At 38.2% G+C, this 23835-nt stretch overlaps 1 protein-coding gene across 1 annotated transcript in view; it reads left to right on the top strand.

Annotated features, from left to right (window-relative positions):
- The window catches only part of PIGK (phosphatidylinositol glycan anchor biosynthesis class K), a 115406-nt gene that overhangs the window by 18526 nt on the left and 73045 nt on the right, over positions 1–23835 (top strand). The window contains exon 9 of the mRNA XM_054038321.1: positions 10827–10999. Coding sequence (XP_053894296.1) covers positions 10827–10999 — 173 coding nt within the window. The remainder of the gene's footprint in view (positions 1–10826; positions 11000–23835) is intronic.

Consider the following 23835-nt stretch of genomic DNA (forward strand, 5'->3'; position numbering starts at 1 on the left):
ACAAAAAATGTTTTGGTGAAGTTTAATGACAATGGCTTTTGAACATATGTTCCATCTTGGATACCATAAATTGAAAAAGCAACTACATTTCAGTAGCATTCTTAGCCCATTGGCCTTGAACAGGTCAAACGTTCCTTTTTTCATCGCAATGCATTATGCTTTTGTGGCTTGTTGCCGTAAATTCTGTCATGCTGTTGTCAGAGACTTAAGAGCCACCATTGACCACACACATTAAATCTCCATTTCAATAAAAGGAGCAGCTGTTCAAACATTTTATGTCAATGTCTGTGGAGGCTGGTGTCAGCCTTGCTGCTAGCTGAGATGTAGTAGATTTCACACAAAGCAGCCCACACTGGCAGATTTTGTGTTGACATAGAATTGATTCAGTGACTAATATGCCGACATTTTACTACCAAGAGTATGAAAATCCATTTCATTACATCATATTCTAATTTATGATGGGATGTGGAGAATTTTAGAACAAAACTTATGTCACAAGGATTAAGTAGCTTTTCTATTGATTATGTACATATTTTAAAAAAGCATTATTTGAGTGAATTTGGCTGAAACGCTCAATCTGTAATCAAGGGAATTAATTGTCTTATAAAAAGAAACAGTGCCAGAAATTCAGCAGCAGTTTAAAGTGTATAAATAGCCATCTGGAAAATGGTGTGAACTGGTTCAGCTAGTTAGAAATGTTAATGCAGATCTTGTTGATGACATAGCAAATCTGTAAATCCTTTCTATCGCTTTAATTACTTGTAAAAATGTTGACAACCACAAAATAACAGAAAAGTCCTGTGTATTCTTTATTTTTAATTATAATTGTATTGGTCTTTCAGTGGCCAAATTCAAAGTATTCAGCAATACATTGAAGTAGTACAGCAAACCCTGTAGTAGCATACTATACCCAGATACTATTTGAGGGATAAGGAGACTTGCATCACTGTCAAAAAATAAAAATAAAAATTGGGAAAACACAAATGTATGTCATGATTTGCAATCAGAATACACTGTATTATCTTGAGACATAATGTGAATGAACTTCAGGGAATGAACTTCCAGTTGCAGAAGTCAAATTGGTCAGTGACTGAATTGCACTGCTGGGTACCTGCTTAAAGAAGAACAAATTCCTTGTCCAGGCCTGATTTTAAGAATTGGTAGTATATAAATTCAGTGTAGCACATATTAAATAGATTAAAAACCGGTTAACAGACAGATCTCTGTAAGTCAAAAGTAATGGTAGATGGGGAATCATCAGCCAAATGGTGTGGTGTTAGTGAGGTCCCAAGGAATCTATTCTTGGCCCAATGTAATTCAGTATTTTTGTCTAATCTGGAAGAAAACATAAAATCATTGCTAGTAAAGTTTAGATGATGATCAAATTGCTGGAGTGACAAATGACGACAGGTTAATTTTACCAGATCAGTATGTATCTAAGTGATTTGTGTTTAAATATGTGTTTTTAATACAGCCAAATATAAGGTCATACACCTAGAAACAAGACATTTAGGTCACTTACAGGATGGGGGACTGTATCCTGGAAAGTTGGTGACTCTGCAAAAGGCTTGGAGTCATGATGGTTAATCAACTGAATGTGACCGCCCAATGCAATGCTGTGATTAAGAGGGCTAATATGATTTTTGGCTATATAATCAAGAAACTATCCAGTAGAAATAGTGAGGCAGCATAGGTGAGACAATTACTAGAATAATGTATCTAGGTCTGGTCTCTCACTTCTGAAAGGATGCTGAAAAATTGAAAAGGGTCAGAAAAGAGCTTTACAAGGATGATAATGTGAGGTCTGGAAAACTTGCTTGCAGTGGCTCAATCTGTTTATCTTATTAGGTTCAGAGGTGACTTGATCACAGTCCATAAGTACCTAAATGGTGAGAAGATTTCTGATGGTAAAGGACTTTAATCTATATAGGAGCAGACTGTGGCAGCATATAACCAGGCTTGCCTCCCAGGGATGGTTTCAGTCTGTAACCTTACTCTTAAGCCTCAAGTCCACCCCCACATCATCAGTGTGGGCCTGCTTCACCTTCTGGGCCATATGGCCTAATGCACATGTGGAGCTCTGCATGCCAGACTTCACCTTTGCTCTCTGCAGGTCTGGCTCCAATAGGTATATTGTCCTCCCAGGCACCTTCTGGACAGACATACGGATTTGTGTAGCTGCATAAGTGCTTTGGTCTCTTGATTGGCAGTTGGATCCCCACAACGTGTGCAAAGGAGTTCTGTTTTTATCCCCGGAACTGATTGACTCTGGTAACAGATGCATCTATTAAAGTTTGGTCAACTCCAGAGGCAAGCTCTTTAGTCATCTCAGGAAATTTCATTTCACATAAATGTGTTTGTGCTCCAGACTATTCTTTGAGCCTGTGAGATATTTGTCCACCATCAAGAATCAAGTGATAGCAATTCTTACAGACAAAGCCACTGCCATGTTATATCTGAACAAGCACTTCATCAGCCTTTCTGAGCAATGTTCCAGTAGCTGGTGTCTGTAAGGCAGCAACATGGTCATCTGCATATACTCTGTCCTCTTATTATGCCATTACTGAAGTCTCTTGTAATGATGCCGACTTTTGCAAGCTGGAGTTATAGCCTCTATTCAGTTTATCTGAAGCCCCTCTGCTTGTAAGGGAACTGCTGATGAGTTACTTGGAGTGGAATATATACATGCACAGTCACTCGAAGGAGAAAAAACGGTTACTTACCTGTAGAATATCTATTATTCTTTGAGATGTGTTGTGGACATACACATTCCACAACTCTCCCAATTTCCCTGCTACTTTAGAAATTACATACAGCAGTGTTAAGGAACAGAGGGGAAGATGGTGGCACAAGGCGAGTGAGGCGCATGTGCTGCCTAGTGGTACTGGTGACAAAAGTCTCTGACTTGAGTACATTGTGTGCACTGGTACCTGCAGCAGAATGTATATGTGGACAGCACATCTCAGAGAACAATGTTTATTCTACAAGTAATTAATCCTTTTCCCCCCTCCCTTCAAGTCCTCTGGTTTCAGTAACCTCCTAGGCAGACCATCAAAATGAACCCCTTGCCTTGACAGGATGGATGGCTCCAATCTCAAAGTGCAAAAGGCAATGGTCGTCATTTTATGCTGTATGTAGCAAGTAGTTTAAATGGGATCAAGTGTATCCAAGTTTTCCTTTTAGTTTCTATTACCTTTATAAAGATAATCATTGGAGAGGTGTATATAGTACTTAATTTTATGATAGGACAAATATGTGTTACTTACATACGATAGGTGAGCATATTAGTAGTTTGTCAAATAGGGGTTCCTGTCTCCTCCAATAAGATTTTTTTTAAATTAGCTATACAAACAATCTACATAGAAGAGAAAGCTAAAAGCTCTCCATTTTAAAGTATCGGATATTCTGGTGTGTATCATTGCTTAATAGTGTAATTGTTTTCTTTCTGAAATTGAATATTCTAGGTTTTAAAGGATTTTTATCATGCTTCCTCTGAGAAGGATTAAATCCTATTAGTTTTTGTTCTGAAAAAGGCCAAAATTGCTTGCTGAAAGCCATATACTATTCATAATGGATCTGAACTGTCAAACAGGTACTTGGCTTCTATTAACAAATCCAAGGAATCTGATATACGTACAATCCATCATAAGTAGTAACTCACTTCTACAGCATCTGCAGATAGTTGCTCCTTAATCATTTTCCTTGTAGTAATAAATGTTGCTGTTGTGATAGTAAAGGTCTTTTTAAAACCTTTAACTGATGATAACATCTTTCTCTACAAAGGCTGAATATAAAATGGGAAAGAGGAAAAACTAGGTCATATGTCTGTATTTAATTTCATTCTTAGTCTCTTAAGCGCCTACAGCAGGAGCACTTCTTATTTAGAAGAAAAAAATCCAAATTAAATGGCATTTATTCAAGAGCATTTATGTTGGTTACAATTTTTAAGGAATATGTGACTCTTATCAGTTTGAACTCAGGAGGAAAACACAGTGGCAGCAATCTGTTGGAAAAGCTTTCTGCTTGTACCAGAAGAACTTCAGGTTACAAGTACTTTGTTTATAGCATAGTTCTGTGTGTTTATGGAAAATCTAAAATTTATTAGGCAGGATCATTTCAAAATAGTGACTAAACAAACAGTCTCCTGGTTTTGGGTATGAGTATGGGTATTTGGATGGAGATATTCTTGTCTTGGGAAGACTCCAGTTTTGATTGTCAGATTAATTGCTGTTGTGTTGGCCTATCTGATCTGAGCTGGTAGACTGTTGGTGGCTCTGACTTCCATGTGCTGTTTTTCAAAGGAATTGTATCCTGTTATTCCTAATGTGTAATCTTTTAGGAAGCAGCATAGCAACTTCAACGTGTTCCTATACCCTATGATATTCAGAGCAACCATTTTTCTCAAAACACCTCCCCCTCAGACCCATCTGAGCCCTTGGCACCATAATGTTGCAGAGAATAAGGTCTTCCTGCTTGCTGTGCTCTACTCCACCCATTTCCCAACCCTCCTGCCCACCTGAGTGGCTTGGGGATGTAGTGGCTCTGCAGATTCTGTCCTCTGACACTGCTACCCATGCTGCATGTTACTGGAGGAGAAAAGGGAACCTTATGGCCTTTTATGTCCCAGTGCCACTCTGTAGCCCAGGCAACAGTTCGGTCCGTAATCTACTCTTGGGGGTATTTCAGTTTACACTATTTATGGTATAGTTATGCTTATTCTTCCTTTTCTTTCTTAACTATTTGTTTATTTAGGAAGTTTTAACAGGATTACAAATCCTTACCATGTAAATATCCAAGACAAAACAATAATCATTATAGCAGTGAGCTTTTGTTTAGAGAAACATACAGTCATATAGTCATTATATCTCTCTCTACTTAACAGGATGTTACCATATTACAGAGTGAAGCATCTTTACTCTGTCCATGATATGCTGTTTCTGGTGATTTTTATTAAATTGAGTGAAATCTCAGGTTACACATGTCTATCAAATGTTACTACATTTTTCTCTTGCAAATTTTTAAAAGTAATTTTATCTTCTATTACTTTGCTTATTTATCTCCCTAGTGCTATCCCCTGTCAATTTCAAATAATTTTTTGATTAGGAAAAGTTTGCCCCTACTGCCATCCATACTCTATATTAAATGGTAAATAATTTATTCTCCCTGACCCCCTTTTTTTAGTGTTTAGTAAAGTTCATGTATTAATAGATACTGTAAAAACAATTGTACTCTTGAGAGAGATTTTTTTTAACTAACTGTTATTGGCATACTCTGATGTTTTAAATTCTTAAATACTTAGTATCTAGTCTTAATTATTATTCTTAGCCAAGAAGCACGTATTTGCTTATAGCGTGACTTTATTTTGTGCAAAAGTGGCTGTTTGCAGTCTTGGAGAATGTAAAGACTTATGAATATAAACTAATTCTGGGCTGCATTTGGCTGTGTTGCCTCTTAAGTGCCTACAGCAGGAGCACTTTATGGAATGACTGACATACCACAAGGTGCCAAATGACTGAGGAGCATCTCCCCAGGTAGTGTTCAATCCATACAGCCTAGAGCTGCAATAGACAGCATTTATTGTGGATAAAGATTAAGCCCATTGCTAACCCGCAAAAGGGAGTGGGCCATTTTTCTGGTTTTAATCTCTGACCTAGTTGAGTAAATTTTATAAACTAAACTCATCTCTAGGTTAGAGGAAAAATCTGCATCTATTTCTGTACCTTGTCATCCAAAAGAAAATCTGCTGGGTAGAAGTGCGTCCAGGGGAAAGCCCTGGGAAGGCACTGCTCAGTTTAAGGAGCATAGAACTCCTCAAGGGTCGAGAGTAGGGATGAAGAGAAAAGTCTGAAAGCGATGGAAGACTCATTTGTGTGGATGTTTCAGTTGGACTTTTGTTATCCCGACCGAACTGAAAGGTGACCTGGCCGGAGGGCTAGGTCATGGAAGGTATAGACAGAAACAAGCCATCACATAGCCAAAAAAGAGGTCAACAGAGGATGCTAGAGATGCAGACCTTCCGCAATGCCACGTTGTTACATCAGGGAGTGCTGCAGGGTGAGCTGTACCATTGGAAAGGAAGAACCTGGGGCTGAAGCTGAGCAAGAGTCAATTTAGCTGCCTCCATTAAGGGTTGCTGCAAAAGACAGAGGGAGGAATTGGGAGCACTTGAATTTTTTTGGCATCTGGCTTGTGTTTTGCCTTTCTTCTCCAGATTAAAGAGCTCTGTAGTGCCTGATATTTTCTTCACAGGAATGTAATTATATGCTGCAACCATTTCATTTCTCAATCTAATTTTTGATAAAACAGATTGAGCTCCTGAAGTCTCTCACTGTAACACATTTTTTTTTCTAGCCCTCTAATCTTTTTTTGTGCCTCTTCTTTGCAACATGTCCAGTTTTTCAACATCCTATTTAAAATGTGGACTCCGGAGCTTGATACAGTATTGGTCTCACCAATACTGTGTACAGTGGTAAAATAACCTCCTTACTTCTACTTACCACTCCTTCTTTGTACATCCAAAGATCACATAAGTCCCTTTTGCCACCCCCACCCCTGGTTAGCTGAACTAATTAATAAGATCACTTTGAAACGTAATTTAAAGTTGATGGCATGATTTTTAGCATGATGAAGTATAACAGGATTAGGCTGAAGTGAAATACTTCAGAGTTCTTACTTTCTGAATACTCCCAACATTCATTTTTAATAGTTATTTACATGTATGAGCTTTTGCCTGGCAGCTAATGAGTATGGCAAAGTGAGCTATTCATACACCTAACACTTTATTATTATTATTATTTATTTGTATTTTGCAACCAGATTATTTCTTTTAGCACTCCTGACACTTCCAACTTGATATTCGACTGATATCAAGCCTAAAAAGGCAGAGTGGTTTTGCTATCTATGCTTAGCAGAGCAAAACTCTTCTCATGGATTCAAAACTGAACTTTATTGTAGCAGATAGAGGTGAATGTTGATACAATGGATTGAAATAAAATCTGTACTTTTGGAAGCAAAATATGCTCTTCAGGTGAGCAGATCAATGAAATAATTGAATTAGTAATTACTTATCCTCTGCAGTTACCTTAACTTTCCAGGGCAAACTGGTTATTTTCTGTTAGATGATGTATAGTTCTCATGGTTTTATTTTTATTGGTGCCTCAGGTAGTTTAGCATGATGGAGGAAGGTACACTGAGCTAGGCAGAGAAGGGATGCGCTCAGATTTGCAGTGTGCTTCCTGAGAAATTCCTGGGGCAGCGCAGCCAACACAACTCCCTTTCTTCTAGGCTTGTGATAAAAGCACAATTGGCCCTAAAGGAGGATGGTCTTGGGTTTTTAAAGATGTGTTTTTAAATCCCTTTCATATACAGTTTATCACAGATTTCATTCACTCTTAGAATGTACCTGTTGAAAGAGAGGGAGGATTTTTTAAATTGGCAGTTTTATAGGAATAAAATGGAAGAATTTGTCACGACTATTTCACCAATAAGAGAGCAGATCAATGGGCTTTCAGATAAAAGAACTGTTGTCGTTGTGTGCCTTCACTAGTTAACATAAAGAAGAATTAGTAAGCAGCTTTTGCTCTGAGGTCTTTGAAGCTATTTGCTTCAGAGCAGAGTCAACTTCAATCAAAAACCTTTGGTGCTAGGTTTGAAATTCTGTTGGGAACTGATAGATAAAAGTTATGGGTGATGTGCTTTGAAAAGTCATTCATAGTTTGTTGAATCATTTATACACCTCCATTCGTGGTGGTGTTGACATTACAGAAATATAAAATTGTTACGGTTACTCAATGTTTTATAACATTCCTAGCCAGTGCAGTGGCTTGATGGCATAGCTGCAGTGTAGAAGACTTATGTCTTCAATAATTTGTGAATTAAAAATACAAATATTATGGATATTCATGGGCTTTAAAGATTTAGATTTTTAAGGTTGTGCTCTTTGAGGAGCTAAGAGCGAAGGGAAATGACTGATTTTTCTCTTTAAGAAGTTGTGATTTGCAAGATGGCCAGAGAGGAAGTCTCTTGTCTACTTACTTATCTGAAGACGTACAGCCAAACTCATCCATGTGCCCAGCTCTTGGGCCAGCGTGTCTCTCCAATTCCAGAGCTGCTAATGCTGGTTAAGAACAACCATAGAAAACTAGACTTCTCTCTTGCTTCTGATCACTTTCCTGTGCCAGTATACAATGAAGTTGGAACAGTAAACTAAGGGGTTGCCTGAAAAAGAAGGCAAAATGCTTTGAAGAATGGGTAGGGCATGGGTGGGAATCCAGAGTTGGTGAGCTAACAAAGAGCTGGAGAGTAGCACAGTTCAATGTAAGTGCCATGACTAAAAACACAGATGTAATCCTCCAAGATGACACTAGTTGTGCAACGAGTGTGCACCCCACGTGTAAATGGGATGGAACAAACATGGGTATGGGCAGCTATGTGGAAGTGAAGGTTCTGTTTTCTCTGATATCTTTCATGAATAGGTCTCATCAAATGGACCACTCTGATTTTATTGCTACCTAAGACTAACTCTTCTATTTTTTATACTACTACATCATGCTGTATAAGCTGTGTTTCGGTGAGCCCCAGGAGATCTGGCTGGTGACATAGTTGTCTGGCTTCTTGCATATTTTCTACCAGGTACATAGGAAATACTATTGAGATGTTCCTCCTATTTTTTTTTTTTTTTAAAGCAGATATTTGGCAACACATTTTGCTTCAAACACTCAATTTTTTTCAATGGTAATAAAAGCACCTGATAATAGCCAGCACCATCTACACCTTTACCTCGATATAATGCTGTCCTTGGGAGCCAAAAAATCTTACCGCGTTATAGGTGAAACCACGTTATATCGAACTTGCTTTGATCCGGAGTGTGCAGCCCCGCCCCACTGGAACACTGCTTTACCGTGTTATATCAGAATTCGTGTTATATCGGGTCGTGTTATATCGGGGTAGAGGTGTAGTTACTAGTCTAGTACATCATGTGTTCCAATGGGAAGAGAAAATACTAGTCTAGCTGCCTGGTAGTTTCTTACCATCCTTAAACGAAGGCCAGTAGTTGGAGGAATCTTTGCTTTTTCTCTTCCTGTCACTAAAGAACTATTCCCACATTCCAATCCTCCATTTGGTTTTGTATTTCCTATATCCTATCAGAGGCAGCAATATCTACCGGGGAGCTGAAGACTGAGAATCAGGAGACTGGGTTCATATTCACAAATCTGCTTCTGACTCGCTGTGTGGTCATGAACAAGTAATTTCTCTTTTCTCAGTGCTTTTATTTTATAGTTGGGAGAATAATGATACTTAACCTTGAGGTCCTTGGATAGAAGGTGCTATATAAATCAAAGTCTTATTCCAAAACTGCTCCACGCTATATCCAGGGGTTGGAGTCCACAGTGGTTGTAAACTTGCTGTAAAGACTACTAGTGTTCATTTTAGATTGTAGATGTGCGCTTTCCCTAAGCAATGGCAGGGAAATGATCTTGGATTGCATTTGTTGGGTTTTGGAGGATTGTACTTTGGATACCTGGTCCTAGCAGTAAGAATTATAGCCAGAGTCCTCCCCAGCCTTAATAATGTTGTGTGTTTAATTTATGGTCAAGTGGCTTCTCATGGACTGGCAGTAACCCACCATCCCTTGCCAGTAGAGGTTAGAAAGATGGGGTGTTCCCACATACCTAAGTGAGATTTGGAGATACCCTAGTGCAATACTTTGAATGGGAATACAGACCTGGTTAGACCATGGGTTTAGGAGGGTTTGTTATGGTTTTGGAAAGAAGGTACATGTCTAGATCTGAAAAGCCATGTTTACAGAATTACAGAAATGGGAGGGTTGGGGGGGAGAGGAGGATGGACAGCAATGATGCATAGAGCAATGATGCTATCATCCCCTTTTGTGTCCTGATTTCAGAAGTTGCTAGAACTATGTCTCGTTGTATTACTTATTTAATAAACTTTTACTGCCACTTTAAATACTAAGTTGAGTTTGTCTCCACTGATGCCTACATAGTCTCAGTAAAGTCTTTGCTATCTCGAATTTCTTGGGATCTAAGGAAAACCTGGATAAGTTTGTTACTGCCTCCTTCTCTTGATGGCTGTGCCTTTACAGGCGTGTCAGTGCTGCATTTTGGAATTCAGCATAGCAGTGGAACTGATCTATAGATAATATGCCGCGTGAGCTGCAGACATAGCTGCAGACATATCTACACTAACTTAAAATAAGTTTAAATTATTTTTAATATATGATGATTCTAATTCATAGTTAATTTACAGGCTGTAGAAGGGTAACAGCTATTGGGATTTTGACTCCTCTGGACCTATGTCAAGAATCCAAATTCTTGCTTCATTTTTGCAACCTTTTTAAGCTACTGAGTAGACTTTCCAAGGCTGTGTGAGCACTTATCCAGCCTCACTTGCCTCCCTTTGATCAATCTATAGGATTCCCACCTAGTTTAATTTTTCAGAAGTTGCCACATGTAACTGAAAAACAGCTTGTTCTGATGAACGGCTTGTTTTCTCCCAGAAGAGTTGCATATAACTCTTCTTCAATATTAATTTGCCATTAGAGTTAATGGGAGTTACATGCATATCAGGAGCGAAAGAGGTTTCTAAATGCATAATCATGACAAAAGAGCACTTCTTAGTTCTTTAGTTAAATCGCCTTTTCTAAGTGTGGAAAACCATTGCATGTGTTATTGATACCAGTGAAATCAATGCTGATTTTGTTTAGTGGTTGTCTCTCCTTTCCCAACAATATTCTCACAGACACCAACAGAGACTAATTTAAAGAGTAAATGTGAGAGGGAAAATGTAACTATCCTTTTTATATTCAGTTTCAGGTGTGCCCTAGAAGTTTGTGTGTTTCTACACCTGGACACCGGACTGATCTTTTTCATAGAGATCCTCAGAATGTTCTGATAACGGACTTTTTTGGCAGTGTACGAAAGGTGGAAATTACAACACAGACCGTTGCTCTGGATCCTAACTTAGTTGGCTTGGAAACCAGGTATATATATATATTTTTTTCAGTTTTGGTTCATATACTTTCATGTAGTATAAATAGAGAACGTATACTGTAGCTGTACCCACTTGTTTTATACTCGATATAAAGTCTGTGAACATGCAGTATATTTTAATGAGTAAGGCTTTGATTCTCCACTCCATCTGACATGGGGGGCTGCAGCTCCCTGATTCAGGGTAGCCCAGCTCCAGCGCAAGTTCGGGGTGTATAGGAGCACTTCTAACTTGCATCATTGGAGGGTAATGCAGGGTGAAGCTCTGCTCTGCCATACCCCCCTTCCTGTACCACTCCAACACATCCTCCTCCTTCCCCTTATGCAGTGGGGCGGGGGGGGAGAGGGGAGGGCAGCACTGGGTCCACTAGGCAGCTGAGCTTCATTCTTCCATCCAGCCACTGGTGGAGAGAACACATGGGCAAGAGGAATTCTCCCCATGGCTGGCTGAGTGGATTAGGGCTACATAGCACAAAGTGGTTTTAGACTAGAGAATCCAGCCATAAGGAATTTTATAGCTGATATAATGCTGCTGCATTTTGGCATCCAACAGCAGCTGTTCAGCGTGCAAGCCCAGTCTGCACTGTCCATGTTTATTTTTAGAAAATTGTGGTGGATTTAGGATTCTCATGAAAGGTGCAAAATCCTCTCCATACCAGCCTGCACCAAAAATATCTCAGCCCCTCCTCTGGGGGAATGGGATTGCCCCTTTTATTTTTAGATTAATTTTCCATTGCAAATCCAGAGGATTGCCTTCTGTGTCTTCTAATATGATATTTTATTTGAAAATAAAGCTTTTAATTTTGAGAAGTAGCCAGAGAGAAATGTTCCTCAGAGAAGCAACTCTGCAATAATGCTTGGGATTTTGAGCGCCATGTAGTATATAGTCATGATGTTATTCAAGATTGAGTGAGGGGATACAGGGAGTGTCAGCCAATTGATGAAGTGAATTCTCTCTTTAGTACTGTATGATAAAAACAGGACTTCTAGTTTTCAGTTTAAATTGATACTTTTAGATTTTAGAAATATTTATCTCAGGCTCTAGAGAATTCTTACAGTTGTGTCTAAACTCAATCGCTGTACTTTCAGACATCACTTTGGCCTAATTCCTAGCCAGTTTCACACAGCAAAATGATGTATGGCTGATAATTCTGTCTGAAGTAAGCTGAAAAGTGCCTGGAAAATGGAAATTTGGGGGCTAAATGTTTATTCGTTGAAAAATTCTCCCTTCTCTAAACTATGTTGCAAAAATATAGTCAAAGATCAAGATATGGCCACCAACAAAAGCTTTTTAACAAACCAGTTTTTACTTTCCTTATTAGAAGCTCTTGTTAAGTAGGCCACAAAGATTTCTTTACTTCATATCACTGCTAGTAAACTATATACATCTTCATCTTTCCTCTGAGATGGTCCATCAGGTAGCTTGCTATACACACACACAAAAACCTCTGCCACGTTTCTTAATAGATGCTTTGAGCCTGCATAAACACTTGTGCCCTTGGGCAAATTAGTTGGGATACTTGTGGGAATAGTTCCATGAGCTTAAGTGAGGCTACTCAGTGAGTGAAGTTAGTTAGGCATAAGCATTTGTTTGATTGGGCCCACTGATAACCATTTGATGGTTTCTTGTTTCAATAATAGTTAAGCAAGGCCTTAGGTTCATTGTATTTCTAGTACTCTGTTGCCATCTATTGGGAGCATGTACAAGATGACTTATTTGTATTATTGAACTTCTTTCATGTTGTATTTGCCTTTCTGTTACAGCCCTTTGTAAAATGACTTGAGAAAATTGTGTTGCCATCTGCCAGGAAGAAATATGAATCCGGTTATACACTGTTTTTATGTATATAGATAGATATACATATGGATATACATATTTTGTGATTCATCATTTTTCTTAGAACACTGAACAGAATTGCTCATGGTGTGAAAGGGATAATGGATAGCTGTTAGTTAGTTCAACATTGGTGTATTTTTGGGGGGAGAGGGGAAATGAAATCTTACGTAGTTCAAAACTTAGTGTAATTTGTATTAATATAGTTGCATTTTGTTTTCATGCTGCATTTGGCCTCCACATTTTACATTGAAATACAGATCAAAGCCTAAACTAATCCTGAAACTTCCTTCATGCCTCTTCTAACTCATATTCTTAAGGTAAAGGTAGTTTTTACCTTTTATGAATGGAAGCAACATTAGGAAATTAATAGAAGTTTTGGAGCTTGATAGGATGTAAAACAACTGCATGGGTTACCAATTTCTGCATAATGGTAGAGGCAGGTTCTGCGACCTCTTTGCCAGTCAGGTACAGTAAATCTTTAATTTTTAGTCCTGAAGTAGTACTGGCATGTGTATGGAACTATTATGATGCCAGGCACACATGCTTGTACTGGTTTGGTGTGTGTGACTAGACACTTCTTAATATTATTACTTACACATGCAAAGGAAGGATACTTGGATGAAATTATGTGGCCTGTATTACAGAGGAGGTTAGATTAGATGACTACAGTGTTTCCTTCTGGCCTGAAAAATCTGATTTTTGGTGTTGACTTGTAGGTAAGTTAAGGGACAAACTACTAGTAGTAACAGGGAGGTGAGTTCTTTAGCATAAGTGGGAGACACCTGCTTCTAGTCTAGTATGTTAGATTTATAGCATAATTATCTGGTGTATGCAGCATATGGATCTACTGTGTGCTGGTCTTTTGTAAAATAATATTAGGTGTTCTACAATATTCAAATGTTTTTTTCAAGGAACAATGTATTTTATAGTGCTTCAGGTCTCAGTTTTCAGTAGCTCTGTTGGTATGGTTTAAAACAACTTTTTTTTTTTTTTAATAGAAAAAGCCTTTTGGAGCAGTGTAGAAAGTTCTGTGGCTTTCTGGAATTACCTTCAAAGACAGCTGTGCAGAATGTTTAATACATTCCTCAAACGAATTAGCTCTCAGTATGGCAGAGTCTTCAAAGCTATATTTCGCTACAGTGAACAGCGAGGAAATGTAACTTTAGGTGCAGAAAAACTTAGGAATATATTTATCTGCCAGTTACCATTTCCCAGTATTGTCTTCTTTAAATGTCTGGCAGATCATCCTCCTTCTCAACACACCCTTGTCACAACCTTCAGCAGCTGGCTCGGATGGGGACTGAGATGTGAGGCAAAGATGAGGAGGTGCTAGACACGTAAAAGGACAATAGCGTGAAATGGTAATTAGTAGAGATCAGAGTTTGTCAAACTGTAGACTACTGTGCTACACAGATCACTTGGTGGTTGGCCCTGGATAGGTTAGCTGGTCTTATACTGGCTCTTCTTTCCAGTTTCTATATCACATTAAACTATGACTGAAATTCAGTAAGTGCCATCCTAATCATGCTTTTGGATGTAAGTGATTGTTGTAGTTGCAATTGAACATTAGGCAGTAAGAACAGAAAAAAAGGTGGGGAAGGCAGTTCATGCGGTATACAGTGGGACAGGTGGCTGTCTGCACCTTTTGTATTCATGAGTGGGCTGTACTGTAATTGAGTTAGAGAGGTTTCTTTTAAAAAGCAATGCTGTACCGAAATACAACTTTGCAGGGCCTGCTATACTAAAAAAGCTTAGTATGTGGGATTTTGTCTGAGGAATCTATTAAACTTTCTGTACAGCTGTTCATGAAGGTGATGTTAGAAAGCCACAGTGCTTTTCTATGACATTAACTTGTAATGGGACACTTTGAACATTTACACTCCAGATTAACTATTTAATTTTCCCTAGCGAAACATGAACATAATTTCTGAATTTAAAAATATGGGTCAATGATCTTCCCAGTGCTAATCCTACAAACTTTCTGCATATTGAAAATGGGACTTAAGATACTAAATCACTTAAGTACTCATGAATATTTGATCACTGTTTAATCTACTAAAATTAATGTGATTGCTGTGCCTGGATAATAAACACATGCCTTCAATAAACGTCATTAAGTAATATAGCTAGAGCATGACAGAGTCTCACCCTTTCCCATGATTGCACCAATATACAGGAGACACTTCTGAAAAATTGGTGTGATGGAAACTTTTGAAATCTTTTAATGTAAGGATTTTAGGTATTCCAAGGTCTCTAGAATTGGAAGAGCTGTTTCATGGATAATTCCTCTGTCTTGAATTACCTTTCTGAGTTGGGGCCTTTACTTTATATTCTGAAGATAATGTAAAATATCCTATTTAATATTTGTCTCCTTATCTCTATCCTCTAGACTGGCTGTAGTAGATTTGGCTGTGCTGTTTTATAGGGATTGTGTCATGGGCAAACTTTGAGCCTAAAGGGTATTTCTAAATAAGATTATTTTTCCTGGTATGTGGATATGAGATTTTGAGAAGAAAATCATTGGCATGTACCCTTTATGTCTGTCTTCCGGCTTTCAACCCTCTGTGTTTACTTTCAGTGAAACTGACAGTAAAGTCTAAAAAATACACATTTTTTTTTCAAATATGATGCCAAAGTCATCTTACTAACACCATTTAGGCAGAAAGGAAGCTTATTTAAATGTACATTTGGCCCTTCATGAGGTTATTTTGGCTAATGCTGTGGTTATTCAGTGGTCAAAAAAAATTGTTTTAATGGTAAATTAAGTTGTTGAACTCATTACTTTATATACCACAACATTCACTCTGAGCCTTTCAAATGTTTACTTGGGCTGCTAAGGGTTCTCTCTTGATATTTTTCCCTATTGCTTCTGTCGTATGTTAATAGCTTTTTAGGAATAGGATTTATTTAGTATCTTAAAAATTCTGTAATGAAAAGATTCTTTTCATTTTCCTTTAATTGTGTAACAAATAAAGTTATTCAAAAGTTTTTTTTAAAAAGAACTGAAGAAGGACTGAAATGTTATTAAGCAAGCATAATATTTTCCTCAATATTAAAGAGGAAAAAGCTTTGCAAAGAAAATATAAGAAAGTAACTCAGTATTGAGTTAGTGCCCCCTGTAGTGTTTATATATAGATGTTTATAAATGTGTAATACATATTTTTATATAAATATAAAATATTTTAATCTGTACACATTTATACATTTGATTACTGGGTATAATACATATTTTAAAATCTTAACTGAAAATTAAAGATTGAGTCAAGTTGCAAATTTGCTCATATCTCCTTAATGGATATTTAGATCTAGATATTTTGTTTCAGGCCCATCGTCACTAAAACTCACATTTTCACCCTATACTATTTTCCCCCTCTCTTTTTTTTTTTTTTTTTTTTTTTTTTTTTTTAAAGGTGGCCTAAAAAATGTTTTTTAATCGGGTTTATGCTTTTTTTGGTTTTGCTTTTCCTTTTTCAAAATCACTCCCTCTTGTTTCAGGTGGGGTTTATTTTGCTAGTTCTCCGGTCACCCTGGAGATTTCTGCCTAGGCCAAATCTGAATTTTTAATATGAAATACAAAATAATTAAAAATTGTAGGATGAGGAGAGAAGGGGACACATCTTTAGGCACCATATGATAACATAATTAAAAAATAATAATGAAGCCAAAAAGAACTCAAGGCCCCTTCTGTGATTTCTCTCATTTCTGGGTCACTATAATGGTGTCAGTACATGCCTCTCACAAGCATTCCTCTCTGGCCAATACGTGTCTGCGATCTCTCTACTTTGGAATGTGGCAGCACTCACCTCTCACAAGTGTTCCCTTCTAGTCAGGCATGAGCCTGCTTTTCTTTCAGTTCTGAATGGGGTAGCACCCATCTTTCACAGGCACTCTCCCTGGCTGATGATTCTTTTGGCAAGTCTTCAGTGACTCAGCCCTCTGGCCGAGTCTCTCACACTCTCCCCCCTTCTGGGTATACAGTCTCTAGTTTTTGCTCACAGCCCTGGTATGGGGCTGTAGCACCAAGCCTCCCTCCTGGAGACACTGTCTTCTTTACCAGCCCAACAGGGGCCCATTTTGGTACCCTCAGTTGGTGTCCTTTTGGCAGCCCTCCCTAGGCTCAGTCTTCAACCAGACCATCAGGGCCCATCACAGGACCCTCGCCCATTCTGCTAGGTTCTGGGCTCAGTCCCCTGGGCTTAGCCTGCCTGCACTGAGCTGTCCATGGTCCTGCTGCGGTTCCAGCCAGCCAGGCACCCAGTCTTTGGCAGCCTTTCCTGGGCTCAGTCTTGTCTGCAGTGAGCTGTCTGCGGTCCTGTTCCTCTTGTAGCCAGCCAGGTACCCAGGGTGCCTTCCTTGAGTTCCGGGCAGCAACTATCTGCTCTGCCTCTGCTGCTTCCTTTTATATGGCCCTTCTGACCCCTGATTGGTCACTCCTGCAGCACCTTTGATTGGCTGCTCCCCTGCAGCCACCATAGGCTGCTTGGAGTACTTCTCCTCTGTTCTTTTCTGGGGCGGAGTGAGGCAGGGCCCTGAGGCCTCTAGCGTGGGGCCTCCGGACCTAGTCACCTTTAACTTTCAGCAGCATTATTTAACTCTGTAAACATTTTCTGGCTTACAGGGTTTTGCTCTACCAAAGAGAGAGAGACCTGTCTGGCTTTAAGATTAAACTAGATAAGTTTATGGAGGGAATGGTTTAATGGGATAACATGATTTTAGTCAAATCAACAGCGTGCCATCGCTGGTAAATAGTATCAATTGCCAATGAGGGTCTGGCTGGAGAATCTTGCCTACATGCTCGGGGTTCTACTGATCGCCATATTTGGGGTCGGGAAGGAATTTTCCTCCAGGGTAGATTGGCAGAGGCTCTGGAGGTTTTTCGCCTTCCTCTGCAGCATGGGGCAGGGGTCGCTAGCTGGAGGATTCTCTGCTACTTGAAGTCTCTAAACCACAGGACTTGGGGACTTCAACAGCAGAGTCAAGGGAAAGGGGTTGGGACGGCTTTGTGGCCTGCATCATGCGGGAGGTCAGACTAGATGATCATAATGGTCCCTTCTGATCTTAAAGTCTATGAGTCTATGAGAGAGAAAAAATTGTGGGAAAACCTGTCTCCTCTTCTGTGCATATGGGGGGAAGGTATTAGAGGACTAATAGCACTCATGTGATTTAGCCTGTCTCCTCACTACAAAGTTGGAGGGTTATGAGCCCAAATAAAAACAGAATCCATGCTCTAACCCACACCCTCAGTTGTGCCAGCTAGCCTGGGTTGAAAGCACCACTTAACTCAGATGGGAGGTATGTACTGGAGGGGGGTTGGGATGACACTTAAGTGAGAGCCTGGGCTAACTCTGCAGCAAAGATATACTCATAGGTTATGTCATTTCATTCAAAGTTAGCATGATGTTATCAGAATCCCTGATGCAATGCGTCTCCCCTTCAGGCTCACAGATGTCCATAGGTAGTGAAAATCCCACTTTTATAGAATCACATTTCTGGCATACCTGCTGAGCACTGGACAAATGAAAAAGTCTACTGGATTCTCCATCCCTTACTCAACTTAGCTTCTACCTCTGCAATTAATATTGGACTAAAGTTACCCCAGATAGCATAGTGGGGTCAAACTGTGCAGGTGGAAGCAGTTGTCACCCTAGTGGGTTTCATCCTCAGGAGTAAAAGCTGTGTTTATGATGCTGCCTTCCCAAGGGGTTCTGCCAGGCAAGGGCAGCTTTAATTTGTAGCTGGGATGCCATCGGAATCAGCACACCCTCACCACCTAGCCAGAAGCTGCCTGTAGGCCCCTCTTGTGCATTTGCCCAAGCTGTCTGTTTATCCTACTGGCGGTGTCTTCCTCCAAAGCTCGTTCCATTTTCTCAGCCTTTAGCATTGTTCAGGAAATGGAGGCCCTTGAGGAAAATGTGACTCCAATTCAGTCTTTAGTAGTCAGCATTAAAAAGGGCTCTTGCTTGCATTTAAACTTGCTAGAGTCTAATGCACATAATTAATTCAAACAGATAAGGACTGTTTTTTTAAAATGCTGGTTACTCCTGACAGGTAATAAATAATAAAAATGCAGCCCTGTATTACGAGGAAATTCAATTTTTGGATCATATAGATGGCAAACCACTCAAGGTTCCTTCTCCCTCCCTGGAAGTTAAGGTTCAGACACAGCTAATGGAATGGGCAATATCTGTAAAAGATATTCCTTAGTTGGAAATAACCCTTTGACTTTGCCAGAACTCTTCAATGAAACTTTGTCCTTGTGTTACATGATTGCTTAGCTGTTACTCTTATTACACAGTCACACAACAGCTCGTTAACTATAGCTGTGCTACCAGATTACAGCTGGCAATTTCACCTTGAGCATCAGCTATGATGTCTGTTGTGAATAACCTTTGAAGTTTCACTTGGTTTGGGTTGAGACTTCTGTGAGTGAAACCAGCAATTACCCAAAAGAAAAAGCTTTCTTTCTACCGGATCCAAGTAGAGATATATTTGTGATTAGAATAAAAGTTTCATTAAAAAAAATACTAGTTTCAGAGCACTTTCAATCTGAGCTATTGTAACTTCATAGGCTTCACTTTACGAACACCTCAGCACTGACTTAACCTAGAGCTGCCAGTTTCAGCACAGAAATGGAAGGTCTTGGGATCCTGAGTTCTCAGTTGCTTTTTTTTAATCCCTTTTTAAGCGAACTAAAATGATCTAATGGAAACAGTAAGGGATGGAACAAATCCTGTATTTTAGAGAAGTGGGATTTGCAGAGTTTAAGATGTTTATCAAGTTTTAAGCCTTCAGTCTGTCAGACTCAGGTAGGAGTTCTCACTAGCCAGGTTGATCACTTCCTCCTTTTCAGCTCTTGTCATGAGGGGATCCCTAACCATGGAGGTGACCGTACAGATTAGGGATGTCCTTTTCACATGCGAGTGATAGTGTAAAGTGAATTCAAGATAAAGTAAGGTCATTTTTAGCTTTGTTATCCTTGATAATTAAGCTTCATTGTTTAATACTTTCCTAAAACAAATGGTGAAAGTTCATATTGATAATTGGGCTAAATCCCTGGAAGTTAAGGTTCAGACACAGCTAATGGAATGGGCAATATCTGTAAAAGATATTCCTTAGCTGAAAATAACCCTTTCTACTTTTCACACAATAAGTGTAGGCTTGGTGTTTTTATTTATATTTTTATGATTTTGATGGATAATATATTTATTTTTAAGCATTTTTTTTTTTTTAGCATTTTTCACCTGTTTACATATTCATAGTTTCAGGAAATTGTGTGTGTGTTGAACAGTGTAATTATTTAATGACAGACAATGAGAGTCAAAGAGTTAAAGCTTTATAAGTGTTAAAACACAAATTGGCAGCGCATCCGATGTCAAAATATACAAAGTAAATATTCTTAACTCTGTTCTCTGGCAGCGTTTTCCTTCCTTTGCCTATCTAAAAATATTTTTTGTCTTGTATGTGTATGGTGAAGTCGAACCTTACCAATAAAAATCTAATCCTTCCAATCCTAAATAAAGAGAACTCATTTAGGTAACTGAAGGTCCATTCTTACTATATGTCAGTGGCTAATATTCCTCTTACTCTTTTCAGTGTTTCCTTGCCTATCCTTTCTTTTTCTTCTTCTTTCTGCATATCCAACTTTATACAGTATACTGAATAGGCAGAGGTGCCATTGTGTAATCCTTCCTCTAAAGCGATCATGCTTTGGTGGGTAGTTAAACTGATCGGTGACTGGCAGAGATGTACCTTTCTAAAAATAGGAGAACATGATTAGCTGGTTTGAAGATCACCAGGGTGATCTGTGCCCAGAAGTTGGAGGGTTTATATTTATTCAAAACTTTTTTTTATCCTTACTTCTGTAGTTCTGCATGTAGTTCTTAGTAGAAATGCCCAATTATTTTTTGAACTCTATGATGCTCTTAGCATCAGTAATTGCTTTATCATTGCCACAAGATACATCAGTATTTGTAAAAAAAACAAATGTTGCATACGAAGAAGTGAGGTTTTTACCCACGAAAGCTTATGCACAAATAAATCTGTTAGTCTTTAAGGTGCCACCAGACTCCTTATTGTTTTTGTAGATACAGACTAACATGGCTACCCCTTGATACTTGATCAGTATTTGTAGTATTCTCTGGCTTCCTTTATACTAGGACAATTAAAAGCTTCTAAGAAATCCTCTGTTATTTGCCTGTGCTCCATTTAGACTAACTACCTCAAATAGTTTCTTATTGTACAATGTATTCCACAGACTTCTTAGACCAAATTTTTTTTTACAGTAGAAACCAATAACACTAAAATATTGAAAGTTTATTTTTGTAGGGGAAATCCAATTTTGGGTATTCTGTCTCTCCAGTAGGATAAATTGAAATGGTTTATGTAACTTTATTAGCTCCAGTAGTAATAGTGTGTTAGAACTGGGTGGTATTTTGAACCAGAAGATGGCAGTACTGTTAAGCATGAAACTGTGTCATCACTGTTTTATTTCGAAAACTAACTTAGAAACAATGCAGGTTATTAGGTAGTGCCTTGAGGTAATGTGCAGGATTAACTCAATGCTACTGAATGTGGAAACAGCTTTTGTATTATCCATTTGTGATTTCTTTAGGTCAGGAGAAGGAAAGGAGGACTTGGGTTTTTATTACGTCTGTCGATTAATCGCAGTTCACTCACACAATTAACTCAAAAAAATTAACTGCAATTAAAACAATTAATCATGATTAATCGCACTGTTAAACAATAGAATACCAATTGAAATTTATTAAATATTTTTGGATGTTTTTCTACATTTTCAAATATATTTATTTCTATTTCAACACAGAATACAAAGTGTACAGTGCTCACTTTATATTACTATTTTTATTACAAATATTTGTACTGTAAAAATGATAATAAAAATAAATAGTATTTTTCAATTCACCTCATACAAGTACTGTAGTGCAATCTCTTTATCGTGAAAGTGTAACTTACCAATGTAGATTTTTGTTGTTACATAACAGCACTCAAAAACAAAACAATGTAAAACTTAGAGCCTGCAAGTCTACGCAGTCCTACTTCTTGTTCAGCCAATTGCTAAGACAAACAAGTTTGTTTACATTTACAGGAGATACCGCTGACTGCTTCTAACTTACAGTGTCCCCTGAAAGTGAGAACAGGTGTTCTCATGGCACTTTTGTAGCCAGCGTTACAAAGTATTTACATGCCAGATATGCTAAACATTCGTAGGCTCTTTCATGCTTCGGCCACCATTCCAGAAGATGCTCATTAAAAAAATAATGCGTTAATTAAACTTGTGACTGAACTCCTTGGGGGAGAATTGTATGTCTCCTGTTCTGTTTTACTACATTCTGCCATATATTTCATGTTATAGCAGTCTCAGATGATGACCCAGCACATGTTCATTTTAAGAACACTTTCACGGCAGATTTGTCAAAACTCAAAGAAGGTACCAATGTGAAATTCTAAGGATAGATACAGCACTGGACCCAAGGTTTAAGAATCTGAAGTGCCGTCCAAAATCTGAGAGGGGTGAGGTTTGGAGAATGCTTTCAGATGTCTTAAAAGAGCAACACTCCAATGCGGAAACTACAGAACCCGAACCATCAAAAAAGAAAATCAACCTTCTGCTGGTGGTATCTGACTCAGATGATGAAAATGAATATGCGTTAGTCCGCTCTGCTTTGGATTGTTATCGAGCAGAACCCGTCATCAGTATGGACGCATGTATTCTGGAATGGTGGTTGAAGCATGAAGGGACATATGAATCTTTAGCGCATCTGGCACATAAATATCTTGCGATGCCAGCTACAACAGTGCCATGCGAATGCCTGTTCTCACTTTCAGGTGACATTGTAAACAAGACGCTGGCAGCATTATTTCCTGCAAATTGTAACCAAACTTGTTTGTCTGAGCGATTGGCTGAAGTAGGAGTGAGTGGACTTGTAGGTTCTAAAGTTTTACATTGTTTTATTTTTGAATGCAGTTATTTTTTGTACATAATTCTACATTTGTAAATTCAACTATCATGATAAAGAGATTGCACTACAGTACTTATATTAGGTAAATTGAAATATACTATTTCTTTTGTTTTTTACAGTGCAAATATTTGTAATAAAAAATAAATATAAAGTGAGCACTGTACACTTTGTATTCTGTGTTGTAATTCAAATCAGTGTATTTGAAAATGTAGAAAACATCCAAAAATATCTATCTAAATGGTATTCTATTATTGTTTAATAGTGCAATTAATAGCGTGATTAATTTTTTTAATCACTTGACAGCCCTAGTTTTTATATAAAATATCTTTATTTAAGTAAAATTTATAATTAAAAATAATGTATACATATAAGTTAGCAGATTCCTGTTCTGAAATGGGATCAGTACTTCATCTATAGGGTTGTGAATCTATCTGTAGGAGTGCTGTAAATTGCCAAGCAATTCTGTTTATCTGAAACCTTTTAGGATAAGTTCCACATACTGTTTATGAAACAAACTGGTACTTATATATTTACCGCATTTGTGTTTAACATCTTCAAGTTGTTGCCATGCAAAAATGTAATTGTTGTTTTACCAAATGTTTTGTTGATGTTCATGAAGAGATTTTAAAAGCTTAATACATGAAATGTTATTGGTACTATTGCTAAATTTCCTCTAGTTGTAAATATATTTGTCTTTTCTATTTGCCTCTGTGGCATTAATTGACCCTATAAAATTACATATATGTGGCTATATTTATTAGTGGAAAATAAAGAGAAATTCACATGGGAAGAGTGGACCTCTATCAATAGAACAAATACAGTGGCAGAATTAATACAGTAGAGTAGAATTTACATAGTGAAAAGTCAAGGGAAAATAAATAAGAATGACAGGATCATTGGGCGCTCTAACAGGCATAAAAGGAGATGGCTAGATTTAAAATACATTACGATAGAAAATGATGCTGTAGATAATCATATTCCCCATTTAGTAATGGATACAAAATTTCATTAG

This window comes from Malaclemys terrapin, chromosome 8 (genome assembly GCF_027887155.1).
Source record: "Malaclemys terrapin pileata isolate rMalTer1 chromosome 8, rMalTer1.hap1, whole genome shotgun sequence".
Taxonomy (NCBI): domain Eukaryota; kingdom Metazoa; phylum Chordata; order Testudines; family Emydidae; genus Malaclemys; species Malaclemys terrapin.